General features: G+C 35.3%; 1 protein-coding gene across 1 annotated transcript in view; it reads left to right on the top strand.

Annotated features, from left to right (window-relative positions):
- Nucleotides 1–14170, top strand: part of LOC101868186 (adhesion G protein-coupled receptor A3) — a 279070-nt gene that overhangs the window by 234464 nt on the left and 30436 nt on the right. The window contains exons 15-17 of the mRNA XM_005144065.3: nt 319–446; nt 1368–1491; nt 8050–8195. Coding sequence (XP_005144122.1) covers nt 319–446; nt 1368–1491; nt 8050–8195 — 398 coding nt within the window. The remainder of the gene's footprint in view (nt 1–318; nt 447–1367; nt 1492–8049; nt 8196–14170) is intronic.

Below are 14170 nucleotides of genomic sequence, written 5' to 3'. Positions count from 1 at the left end.
AGTTCATGTTATCAGAAGGAACAGATAGTGCTAATGCCTGGAAAATGTAATATTCTATGTATTTTTTCAGACCTTTTTTTAATTAGGATGTGTCTGCTTGTACAAAACAGTTAATTTCTGTCTTGCAAAGAGTATGCAGATGATGAAAGAGCAGTCTAATGTTATTTTAAATTCATGAACTATATCTACAGAAAAAGTTCATAATTTTATTTTTCTGCCCTTGAAAGGGAACAGCTAGAAATTACAGGACATATTGGAACGAAGTCTCAGAGTTTCACACATGCCCAATAACATTAAATCATTTTGCTTTCTCAATAGGATTTTAAGACAGTGCTGTCTTTTCCCCAGTACCCAGGGGAGTTCCTGCACCCTGTGGTATATGCATGTACTGCAGTTATGTTGTTGTGCCTGTTTGCTTCCATTATCACCTACATTGTCCATCACAGGTAAGAATTCAATTTTAAGTACTTGTGTTAAATAGTTAACATTATGGTGAGTTACTTTGATTTTTCTAAACCTCACTGAAAAGATAAATTAAAATTTGTATTACTGTTGGATAGTAATATCAGCAACGTGGTTTACACCAGAGAAATCAAAAAAAGGTTATGTCAACCTTTCTGAAGCTGTTCCTAAGCTATATGTTTCCTGAGATGTATGTCTAAATGTTCTATACACTGTTCCTAAGATTTCTAACTTGATGATTCAATATAAAACCACAAGCATCATCAAATTGCTTTCTGGCACATTCTAGTTGAGCAGCACTTTGGTCAGCTACCTTGGCAGTGTTGGCTTCTAAGACCAAGTATGGCTGAATGACTGGGAGCTGTCGCTGGATAAAAGAAACTTTCTAAATCTTCTTGGTTTTAGAAAAGTTATGTTTTCCTTTATAGGAAAGACTTACATAAATGCAATTTTAACTATATACTTCTGTTAAAGACCATTAGCAATTTAAAAGAGTAGGAATGTGTTGTACTGTAGAAGCTGCTAAATATTAATAAAGTCAACTTAATGCAATGACTTCTGATCTTCAGCTTCCGTTTAATTCTTTAGAGATGTCTTGTTAAAGTTCTCCATATCTGAAGCTATGGAATAAGCCTTTTGCTTTTATTACTCTAAATGCTTGATCTGATGGAGGAAGCTTTGTCAGTAAACCTTTGTCGGTAGACTTTGCAGTTTTCACCATTGATTTTACCTTTTTAGCATTTGTTTCAGTGCTATATAAATAAGACTCTGCCCTATATGTAGGTTGCTAAGTAGGTATTCAAGAATCAGAGAACTTAATTCTATGATATTAAGCATTTTTTTAAAATCACAATTTTCATAATAAATATGGTGTGTTTTAATTTTGAAATGTGATTTCTCAACAGCACAATCAGAATAAGTAGAAAAGGATGGCACATGCTTCTCAACTTTTGCTTCCATACTGCTCTTACATTTGCTGTTTTTGCTGGTGGAATTAATCGCATTAAATATCCAATTATATGTCAAGCTGTAAGTATCTGCCTTGGTAATTCTTTCTGATAGAATGAAAACCTGAAATTGTGTCTTTTAACATAATATTGATTGTTTTCTTTCTTTTTATATGGATTTTAAGATTTTCAGAATAAGTCATCATTTTATGTAAGTCTTTTAAATGGCAGTACTGGGAGTGTTCAGTGTTTGGTTGTCACCTGAGTTTCTGTGAGAGGCTGACCAACACATTAAATTCTCTGCAGCTCAGATTTCCTTATTTTAAAAAATTCCCCAAAGACTGTATTTCTCTGTTCTACAGGATAGTTGGAAACTATGATTCCCAAATATTTGTGTCCTTTCTGATCTTTGGATTGAATGTTTATAGTACTATTAGGTCTTGTAATTGTAACTCAAGCTAATGAGAGAAAGCTGACCAGGACACCTGCGATGTATGAATGCCTCATTGTACTGGACTGTTTCGCATCTCTTGCTTCATCCTTTCTTTGGATATAGTGCTGTGAGATGCACAGAGAGGGCATGGCTTTAGCTGCTCTCAATACAGAGGCTGAGTACATACAGTGTGTAAAGAGAGTAATTTCAGTCATCTTCTGTAATGCCTTCTGAGGGCTTGTTGAAATTTGTTTGTCTTAAATATTTCTTCCTCTCAGATATTGTAGAAGTGCTCCAGATCTCATAAATGTTGTTGGTATTTACCTGTAGTAAAGTACTTTTTTAAGCCAACATTCTCCAGATATTTTGCCTGTCACTAATCTGGGTCTTCTAATTGTCTTGAACGGGTGTAAACACCAAAATTTGCCAGCCAACAGCAGAGTCACTGCAAAACTTGCACAATTACTGTAAGAGTTCTCACTCTGATTTTCAGTGGGATGCTTTGGAAGCCTTTTGCGTATACTTGTACATGACCATCAAAAAACAGCATGTGTGGATATATAATGACCTGTAATATTCTACATGCAAAATCTACCCATGTATATTACATGGTATTCATTTAAATTACACAGTTATCTACTAGATTATTCTGAGACAAGTATCTCATTATATATGGTGTGTTGTGTTGTAATTGATCTGTGAGTTCTAGCAAACTGAAATATCACTTTGCATTGTCTTTTCCTGCAGTTTGCAAGTGAAGATAGCAGATTAGTTTGTAGGGCAGCCATGGCCATGTAATTTCATGGTCATGAATGACCATCTATTGTTACAGTGATGGTTTGGTTATTTACTTCATAGACTGTGTGGTAACAATGCAGCATTAATAGTGATAATGAAGAAATGATTGAGATAAATGAGTTATTAATAATCTGTTATGAGTAATACATAAACTACAGAGGTATCTTCATAAAATACATAATCAGTGACAGCTGTTTCTTGCTATGGTATAGGGCTAGATACTGAGCTGCTGAGAAACGTGCACTTAAACTGAACAGATCCATTCACATGTGCCTTCTAATCAGTTTCATGAAGTTATTTATTTATCTACACCATGCTACAACAACAGATAATATCAGCAGTTAAAATATAGAAAAGATACAGGACACACAAGACTTACACAGTCCTTTGGTTCCTGGTAGAAGCTGTCTGATGTAATTAGGTAGGGCTAATGGATGCAACAGTCCAGACAATCTAAGACAAGGCTCCCGTGGCTGGTAACTGAGGCTAAACAAATATTCACTCCCACTGCACCCCACCACAGACCCTTTGTTGCTTAATGACAGCAATGATTTTCAGAATTCTGTGAGTCCCAGTGCCTGTCTCCTTCTGGGATAATACTGAGAGGATTGCTCTGTAAATTAATAATCAGGGTGACAAAGCTAGGAGGTATAGAGGTTGACCTACTAGTGATTTTCTGAGCTTAAGTATTTAAACATACAGACAGCCTCACTTGTGTATGTGCCATGCCATCTTTATGATTTATGAAGAAAACTGATGATAGAATGCTGCTGTGGAAAAGTTGATTGCTTCTTCAGGTTTCCTGTGTGAATGAGGTTATACCTACAGACTGTTTAGATTACCCATGAATCTGATTCTTGGTGTCACTGAATGCTGGCTGTTGTAGAATCCAGAGTCTTGAGTTTACAACAGTCTTTCATATGAGGCAAAGGCTATGTTATGAACAGCAGAATGGAATTAATTAGAGCCAGTACACTGGCCAGAAAAGTGCTTGAGCTAGCCAGTGGACAATGTAGTCAGCCACTTCCATCTCCCAGAGTTAGGGTCTCACTCAGTTTACTTTCCTTCAAAAAGCAGGAGGTGTATTCACTTCATGTAGGGAATGAGATGGAAGGAGGCACAACTTAGCTGGATCATTCCACATGTATGGGGGGCATTGATTCTGTACCCTCAGTCTGAAATATTTCAGTCTCATGGCCCCTGCTTTCCAGGAGAGCATGACAGCTGTGAGGCTATGGATGCTAGGGGATAAAATATCAATTCAACATGTTGGAGCATGAAGAATAGGCTTAGGGGCACAAGATTCAGGAGACACAAAAGCTAGGGAGTAAGGCAGAATCATAATTTTTTACCCTAGTGGCCAGTCACTGAGTGGCATGATCACTTCAAACATATCTCTGAGAACCTCCTATATGATTTATCAAATAGAAGCTTCTATATAAAATTTGGCAAGGCTCAGATATTCCTTCTCCCTGATGAGTGTCATATGTGAAGCCACTTATGAATTCATTTCTGTAGGGCAATACGTCTTTAGAAAGAAAGGGATGAAGCCCATTCCATGCTAGCTAGCAGCCTAGAAGCTAGAATACTAACACTGGAAGTCCAAGGTTTGGGTATGAATCCTGTTATACTAAGGAAGTCCTAGAGCTATGCGCCACATCTCAGGTAGGAGCATTATATATAGAAATGCTATATCTGTAATGCTATATATTGTACATTGTATATTGAACACTATACATATGCATATTCCTATTATAGGAAGAGTAAAAGAGCAGTTCCTTCTGCTTGAGCTATTGTATTTATTTTTTTTTTTTAAAGAATGGGTGTAAAATTGATATACTGTGATTAAGCTTGCCGGTTAGGGTTAGGTTAGGGTGTCTCAAGTGAAGAATGCTATTTAAGAGTTGCATTACTCATCTCTGCTGAGACAGGAACAGAGGCAGCCGTATGCACAAGCAAGCAAGACATCAGATTGCTGGAAACTTTACTAGAAGCAATCAGTGACAGCTAAAGACTTTGCAGGCTACTCAGTTAGATGCACATGCTGAATATTGTCCTTCCTGGTCTCAAGTACCTGATTTGTGGGTCTAAAGTTCCAAATTTTCTATCTGTAAAGAGAGCACGGAGTTCTTCTAAGGCTAAATGTTTTAAGATCATGAAATATTCACCTCCAGTGGTGTTACAGACTGCAAAGAAATTTCTGAATACCTTCATCTCACTGAAAAGAATCACTTTCTGTGCAGGATTAATATTTTAATCAGAATGTCAGTGAATATCCATATCCTCCTTCAAACAGAACTGGCTGATGAAGGTCAATGTTATCTGAAATATTATTACAATTGGAAAAAAAAAATTAAAAACTAGAGTGAACCAAAGAAAATTCTGTGCAAGTTAAAGCTGAGCAAGAGAGCTTTTTGTGCTAAAATGCTTTCCATAAATGTGTGTTCTGGTCATTACCATGGTAACTGCATGGTGTGGAACTTAAGTTACATCTAAGGTACTGAAATTTATTGAAAGAGCACATACAGCATCTTCTCACTGTTGAAAGCATAATCTTCTATTCAGTAGGGTGGTGCTTTTTCCCAAAGATAAGAGTTCTAAGAACACAGGACATGGAAAATATTAGCCCAAGGTAACAAAATTCTTTTACTATATAACTGCAGATATTAAATAGTTTTAGGTGCAATGCTGTCTTCAATGCATATATCCTGACAGTTCACGCTGTACCATTTCGCCTGTCAGTGGAAAACCTTCTTATGAAAAAGGGTCATCACTTAAATATATTAAATCATAATCCTTTGTTTTTAATGGGAAACTTGACTCTTTGCCCACAATTTTATGTGAAATGCAAAATTCCTACTTAGAGTGAAAATAGTTTTAATTGAACACTGCATTATTTAATTTTCATCTATGTACTGGCTTCTTTACAGGGTTACAAATCCAGTAATAACATATACACAGATAAATTTGTACCCCGAACCTTTGGTGCGTAAACCTAAGGTTTACATTTGCTAACAGAATTAAGTGAGTTTACTGAACAAAACTATCTTTGTCCTGTTCCCCTTTCTGTTGAGCCTTGTCTTCCCCTTCCATGTCATGAGCTGGTATCTCGTGTACCTTTTAGTAGAACGCTAGATGTCTTCTTAGCTCAAGAGAGCTAGAAAGAGCTGGTCCCACTGAAAGGGCAAAAGAGCATGCAACAGCAGCCTTTGAGTGCAGCAGTGAGGAAAATACATCTCCATGGCATGACTGAGATCAGTGTGGAGATACGGGGAAGGAGGAGGCAGTGCATTTCTTTACCTATCATTATTAGTGGATGAATAAACGTTCTAGTCCAGAAAGTGTATTTTGTTATGGAAAATGAGAAACAAAATCACAAAGAAAGGGGTACCCTTTCCTCTGGAATTTCATATAACAGCTCAGCTCACCCTTGCAAATTCTGCATTTTTGTTGTGTCATATATGCTGTATCCCCAGATTGCCACCATTGTCCTTCAAGTCTGTCAGTCACGAGGAGGTGCTCTTATCATCAGGATATATCCTCTTCCTGTAAGCAAGAAATGTAAATACGTAATTTTTTGAGAGAGACAGGTGCATTATTAAAGAATTAGTACAGAAGATGATAACATTTCTGTCTCTTGTCCATGTTTGTACAATTTGACTATATATCAGAAGGAATTGAGCTACTGAAATATGAGTACACTGTGAAGAAAAATAATGTGACTAAGGTGTGGCATACAGTGATGGGTTCAGTTCAGTTCAGTTGCCTCCTTGAAAGTTCAATAAAATTGTTTTATCATGTTATTTTTAGGAATCTCATTCACTTAGGTGGCTAATCATTTCTTTACATATGGCCGTATATATTGTCCAGATTTCATATGTAGGTGCCTTCTCACATGGAATTTATCCCTGCTGCTCATATTCTTATGGATTCTGACATACTTGCACAGAATAATTACAGAATATATAGTGCAGTGTCATACTGAAATGAGAAAGAAGTTATTAACCACATCTCTAGAATTTTTCCAGTTCTTTCTCATTTTCCTGCCTTTCTTTCTCCCCCTTTCTCCTTCCCTTCTTCTCCCTTCTGCCTTGCTCCTTTCACTCGCTCTCCCCCCTCCAGTTCATAGTCATATTCACTGTGTCTCTACAGAAATGCTTCAAGCTGCATATAAACTAAGTCCAGACAACACTAGCCACTGAACTGGCAACGTCTGCCAGCTGGTGGTACAAAGTTGTCTCATTCTCTTATTTCTGCTTTTGTTACCTCAAGCGACAATAGTTATGAAGGCTTTATACTCCCTCGTCTAATGTGTCAGACAAGCCCCAGAGAAAATTGCAAAGGGCTTCCTGGTGATGATATTTGTTGCTATCTTCAAGTTTTGTGCTATTTTACTAAATATAAACAAAATCAATGGATTTTTTTTACCCATCAATTATTTTAAGTTAAGCAAGAAAGAACACTGGTTCAAATAAATCATTATGACAGATTTCTGTTAGCTTTATTCAGCAATTCCTTGTATTCCTTAAACATTTGCGTGCTTTTCAATTATAGCAGTATTTTACTTGTCATTGCAAAGTGTCAGGTTATTGTATCAAAGGTAAGCTCATTTTATATAATCAGATGGAGACATAGCTGGAGTAATAAGACATTGAAGATTGGCTAAAATTCCAATTACTGTTTCCATCATAATGACTAACAATTACTAATATAACAAAGATGTTAGTATTTCAGAAGTGTTTATACTTTATTTTACTTTCAATGATAAACACATCAGTTTCTTGGAAACAAGATTATAATAACACAATTGAGAGTTTGTATTTCCTTTTAAGGGAGGATAACAAGGTCAGTTGTTTAATTTTAAAAATTGTATGGCCACATTTATAAATTCCTTAAAATATGTCCAAAAGTAATCTGGTTTTAGGCAAATAGCACTGATCACATTACAAGAAGTCAAGCTTGGTTATATACAGCTGAGAGGGAACTACAGCAGGATATTCCTAAGAACTGAAGGAAATAGCAAGCAAAAATGCTGACCTCTCAGTGATTTTTAAATTGCATTGTTATGATTATCTAGCAAAGCTTACCACACAAACTAAGCCTTGCATCACTTTAAATTGAGGTGTAAAAATTGTAATTAATCAGGTACTTAGAAAATAAATGTCTGTACAGTCTTATTTTCATAACGTACCATCTGTTATCACAAATATTATCAATGATAGATTAAATAACAGCTTCCATCTGCTTATTGAAAGTGTTTTTCCTAGTTAGATATAACCAGACAGAAAGAAAAAACTAATGTATTTACAAATTCAGTTAAAAAAAAATGTTTGCCTGTAAAATTCTCCTAAAATTTTTGGTTTACTGATTCATTTACTAACTTGTTTAACTGTCTACTCTTACTTTTAGGTTGGCATAGTACTACATTATTCTACACTCTCCACTATGCTATGGATTGGAGTAACTGCCAGGAATATTTATAAGCAAGTCACAAAAAAGCCTCAGCCATGCCAAAACAGTGACCAACCTTCTTATCCAAAGCAACCACTACTCAGGTAGGGAATATTATCTTTTTCTTTTCTTTTAAATGTATTCCTAAAACTTACGAATTTTAAGCTTTCACTTTCATTTCTGTATTCTTTACTTTTTTTTCAGATTATAAATAGGATCGATCCATAAGGAACTGAGTTACTTAGGTGTATCTACAAATCTGAATATTTGTTGTATGCTAATAGTTAATTCTAGTCAGGAGATGCAAATATGCAGAACTGGTACTGGCCAGGTTCTTTATCTATCTTTATTCTATCTATCTACCTTTATCTAAGTAGAAACAATTCAAATGTTTCTGTTTCCTATGGAGGAAAAAAATATTCCCTTGCTTCCACATTAAGGCATTATTTAATAATCAGAAACTACTCTACAAGGACTCTCCCTTTGCCTTAATCTATTCTTCTGTAACTCTTGCCCACACTTGTATTGACAGCCTAATAACCTGATAGCAGCCTCCCTCATTCCACATCAGAGATCTAATGCTATTACAGGAGCGACTGAAAGTCTGGACTCCCTGTCAGCTTTCTAGTTAGAGCAGACTAGTAACACATCTCTGACAGCATGGCAGGTTTAGTATAATAAGAATTTTAACCAGACACCTATGAGATGCTGAAACTTCAAGCCAAAATAGTCAGTCTGCATAGAAAAACAAAAAAACAATTTGCCACAAACTGGAATTTCTAACCAAAGGCATGAGAAGATCGATTCATCTTTTTGACTGTAGCTATCAAAAAGTTAGGTATTAGCCGAAGTTATATAGTGGCCCTGTATAGACTTTGGAGGGAGTCTGAGACAGAAAGGAAATTCCAGAGAGCAATTCCTCCCATCTGTCTTAGATATTCGTGTGAGAACAAGATGAATTGTCTTATGGAGGTGCCTCTCTTTTTCCCATGGATCATGGAAAAACCTGAATGGTCTATTCAGACTAAAGACCTCAATTTTATAGTGAAGGACAGGAAATATGAATTCTAATTTTTATGCCTTTGCTGTAAAAAATACAGATTTGTATGTTCTTTTAATCAGTCCTAGCTTATTTTATTTTGAACACAAAATATTTAAGTATCATTTCTAGATGGTTGTGTAGGGTTGTCAACACTTGTGAAAAGTCTATAGGAAGATGGATTGTGTTTTGCTGTCTGATTCTGCTGAGTGAAATCTTTATTAACTTGATTTGTTTTCTGCTTTTTATAAATTTTCTTTTTAGAGATAAAATTGATAAAACTTAACGTAGAATTTATACAGTGAAAAGCCATATTGAACAGCAGCTTTGTTAGATGTAAGCAAGAGGATATACTTTCACTGAGAGTGCCTAACTTTGCTAATCCATGATTTACTGTACCATTCTTCACAGATGAGAATTCCACTGTTTTGGTTACTAATTCATAGCAAAATGAATTACCAGTTTTCAAATGCTGCAGCATGGCTGTTAAGGTAGAAAATTATTACATCTTACATGGACCAAGTATAGTGTATGCTCTTAAAATTCAAATCTTGCTTGATTTGAAAAACAATAGACAATCAGGTTACAATAATGATTAATTAGAATCTTTGTTGTAATAGTCATTATGAGGTTCTCAGGCAGTAAAAATAAACATTAGATATCTTAAGTTTAGTAATAGAAATTGTAGACGTCCTTTTAGCTGTAAGAGAACATGAGTATAGTCATTTAATAACTAAGTAAAATGATTCTAAGTTATTCTTCTCACTTAGGGCACCATATGTCCTAGAGACACGGGCACTGAAATGTCTAATATGATTTCATAAAGGTTAGTACTAGATTCAAAGTAATAAGGATCAATTTAATTTCATGTAGAAAACAGACATAGTATATGGAAAATTAAAAATTGCTTTAAGCAAGAAAATGATGAAAACATAATTAGTAATTGTTCTTTTTAGAATGATAATGATAATTTTTCTGGGCCTTTTAATTTCCTTGGATATAATAACATTTAAATTTAAATTATTCTGCATCATAATATTTCCAGAAAATCCATTTAAGTTGTGTACATTTCAGTGTAGCCATTTATAAGTAATGTTTTAGTTAGACAGTGTTCTAGTATCTATAAGCTGATGCCTGCCTTTACACATATTGTACCTCAGGTTCAGAGGAGATAATATCACAGTTTGTCCAGGTCTGGTTTTGGGTGAAGGAGTACTAATTTTTGTCATCATTTGACACCAGTAGATAGCTAAACAGTATTAAATCTGTTCAAACAGAGGCTAAGTTAAGCTTTTTAATATGTCAGGACCACCAGTTCTAAGAAGCATATTTCTGCATATGATCTTCAAGATGCTTTTAAAAAGAGGTACTTTGTCAGTAATTCAGGTCTGTAGATCTAGCTTGACTTGTGTTCAGGTTTTGTTGAACACAAATATGTGAATGCATTTGTCAAGAACTGTACGCTTTGCTGTTCTCCTTTGGTCTTTTCCAGTAACAGATGTATATGATAGACTGGGTTTCCAGTTTGCATGAGTGTTTTTATATTCCTTCTATATGCATTTGCTGTATGAGACATAAGGATATCTTTTGTGAGTCAGTAAGTGGGGACTGCTGCCAAAAATCAATACACAAATCTATGACATGGAATTTACCAAGAAATTATGAAAATTCTCTCATCACATTTTTTTCATGGAGTTTGATCCACTCTGAAAAGTAGTCAAAACAGTGAAAAAAAAAAATCTTAAGGAAGACCTTACCTGTTAGTAAAAAAGGACCTTTGCTTGTAACAGTTCCTTCGATTTCTCTGCCTACTTGCCTATTTATTTCTTTCTGTTCTAGATACTGTGATCAAGCAGTGTAATTTTACTGAAACTTGTTCTTCATGTTAATATGATTTTTAATACTGCCTCCTTTTAATCATATTTTATATGACACATCACATGTTATAGATGATACACTATAGATATTTTAGTATCTATATTATACATGATGTATGTATTTTGTGTTCATTATAGAGTTAAAGCTCTTAAAGCCTATCACTTTGATAACTGGAATCAACTATAACAATTCTGACATTTTTCACTAGATGTGCTTGGATGCTAAATGAAGTGGATCAAATTAATGCATCATTGAATTAAACAGATAATGAAATTACTTCCTGTAAAATATACTCCCTGGTATTCTTAATAGAAATAAATAATTTTATCTGTTCATCCTCTGTGGACATTTGTTAAATCTGGCAGCATTTGTCTTCTGACTCATCTGAAGTCAGATACTGCCAGCCAGGACAAAGGGGCACACAGGATTCAACTATTACTTGCAATGTACAAAACTTCTCATTAGTCCGAGCTGAGGTACAGGTAGAATTAGTTTTGTACCTGATACATGAATGCAGTTTTCATGTTGTGGCCTGTGCACATAGAGATTAGAGAGGAGTACAGAACAAGCAGAAAATATTTCTGAAAGATACTGTTAAAATTATTTCCAGAAAGATAGAAAAAAATAGACTTTTGTGATTTTTAGTAAGATTACTGAGCACAATTGCACTATAAACATTTAAAATAAAAAATAGATAATCTACAAGCTTGGCCAAACATTAGTGTTAAGAAGACAGATAATTAAGGTACCTTTCATCTAAGGGTTAGGTACAAATATGTTTCCTAATTTCCTTCATCCTCTTTTATTCATTGAACATCTTGAAAGGTAACTAATATGACAAACTTCAGATTAGAGAGCTCAATATCCTATATCTGTCATGAAGAAACATCAATATGCATAAATAAGGTTACAGAATGAACTGCAAAGTGGATAACAGATGATGTCATTGTGTCTGCTGAACTTCATCTTGTTTATATATTTAATATATCTTGATAAGCTTTTTGAAAGGTTCTTACTAAAGTTGCAGGGCTTCTAGAAAGAATACCTCATGCAGTGCCTTAGAAAAATTGTATATCTAGGTGTCATAGCAGTTTAGGAATGGATTGTGTGTCCTTCCCTTTGTATTCAATGTACTAGGCTTAGTGCTGTGGCTATTAAAAATGAACATTGAGAATTTTGGGAAGATCATAACTCAGGCAAATCAAATCTGTTTTTAGGAGCACATTCTGAGCCCCTACAGTCAGGTATGCTTGTTTCAGTTCCATTCTCTTATTGTTTTCAACCTTGAATAATTTTAATAGTGAAGTATAATTTTTAGAATAAGAAAGCTGTTTGCATATTTCACATATATTTTGAACTGCCTTATTTGTTTTATAGAAACTACCCTTCAACATGCACACAGAGCAGACCTAGAAATAGTAGGTGAGAAACAAAGTGGTTTAGTTGAACCATAATACCTGCTAATGGCTCTGTACATGCAATATATGTGTGGGTGTGTCTGCTATTCTGTGTGAGCAGGATAACTGTGTGGGCAAGTTTCTGACCACCAATATACTTCCAGAGTACCAAATCATCATTCTTGGAGTGGAAACAACAGGGGTCTTCTTTGTGGGCTGTGTTTGTGATGTAGCAATAACAACCTACACTGATCACATGGATGTGCAAGATGCTGTAGTGCTCTAGTTGCATCCTCCCTGTCTGTGAATGTGACAGCAGATCTTCACAGTCATTCGTTGGCTCATTATTTCTCTCAGCTACCTGAACATTAATCAGTAGTATCCAGCTAAACAGTAGCTAAGTATCTTTGTGACATTGAATTATGTTAAATTCTTTCACTGCAAAAAGGAGAAACCATGCTAAACTTGCAAATCAGGAAAACCCTCTTCTTCAGGTTGTGTCAACCAATCCCATGATGACCCTCCTGCTGCTCTTGCCTTGCAGTGAAAAGATTTTACAGACTTGCATTATACCAGAGGGGTCATGGCATCTGCTTAGTGCTTTTCTCACAGTGCTAACCCTGCTTGTCTCAGCATGAACATTTAGATGCTTGATCTGAATTCTGACAAGCTTGAAACCAACTCATGGGCACAAATGAATCTACTGCTAGGTACTGCTGCATTTGCCTAACTGCAGGTCCAAAGAGAGCCTGGCTGGAACTGTTGTGACTTCCATCACAAATTGAGATGTGGCAATTTTTACTGAAGTTACTAATAAAGCAGCTATCTCCTGAATTTTTGTTGCACACAACAATATTCATGATCTTGAAAACTGGTATATGAAGGTAAAAACATTCCAGTTATAAAGACTAAAGACTTCTTATATTTAGATTTTTAAAGAATGGTTATGTCCTTAATCAGAGAAAAACTCTAGAATAAAAGGAACTAATAGGTTCTATTATTATTGAGTTTGAAAGGGCTTTCAGAAAATGATCTTTGTTACTCTCAGGATCTAGAAAATTTCCCCTATCAGTTATAAGAAGTTGGCTTAATTTATTGAAGCATAACAGCAGTGTAATGGGGATCAAAATTTGACCATGATAACAAATTCTCTATTAAATGTCAAGTTTGCCAAATATGTCATGTCATTTTCTTGGCCATGTTCTTTTTTGGATCTTGAGTGTGTATCATATGAAGCGAATTAATTTACATTCTGACAGACACAGACATTACTTGTCCCCTTGACACCAGCAGCTCTGAAATGCAGTTAAGTTCTAGTGCATTTTTCATTAGCACTGGCTCTCATTAATTCATGTCTTCTGGTATCAAACAGTGATTGAGAGGGAGAGAGAGAGAAAAAGAGGTCAGATGAAAGGCATCAGTTACAGTCCATTGTTTTCTTCTTTATGGTATGCCCTAAAATATTAATTATTGTAATCTTGATCCATGGAATCCCATTCTTCCTTCCTGCAGCGAACATAACAAACCACCTCTATAAAGTTTAAATTTACATCTGACTATCCCAAGGGATTACCTGTCTGTTCCTTAAGAACTCTCTATAGTTTGTATATGTTGAAATAAATGATAAATGCCACAGGGCAATTCTCATAAGCCCTGAGGAGATCTCTGTAGTTCACTCCTTAGTATTAGAATAGACAATTTTGTTACTGGGGAGCAAGTGAAAGTGATGTCTCCCTGAGAGTAAGGTCATCACCAGTTGGATGAA

Source organism: Melopsittacus undulatus, chromosome 4, assembly GCF_012275295.1.
Source record: "Melopsittacus undulatus isolate bMelUnd1 chromosome 4, bMelUnd1.mat.Z, whole genome shotgun sequence".
NCBI lineage: Eukaryota > Metazoa > Chordata > Aves > Psittaciformes > Psittaculidae > Melopsittacus > Melopsittacus undulatus.
Note: the sequence above shows the minus strand (reverse complement) of the source record. Positions and strands in the feature narration are given on the sequence as shown.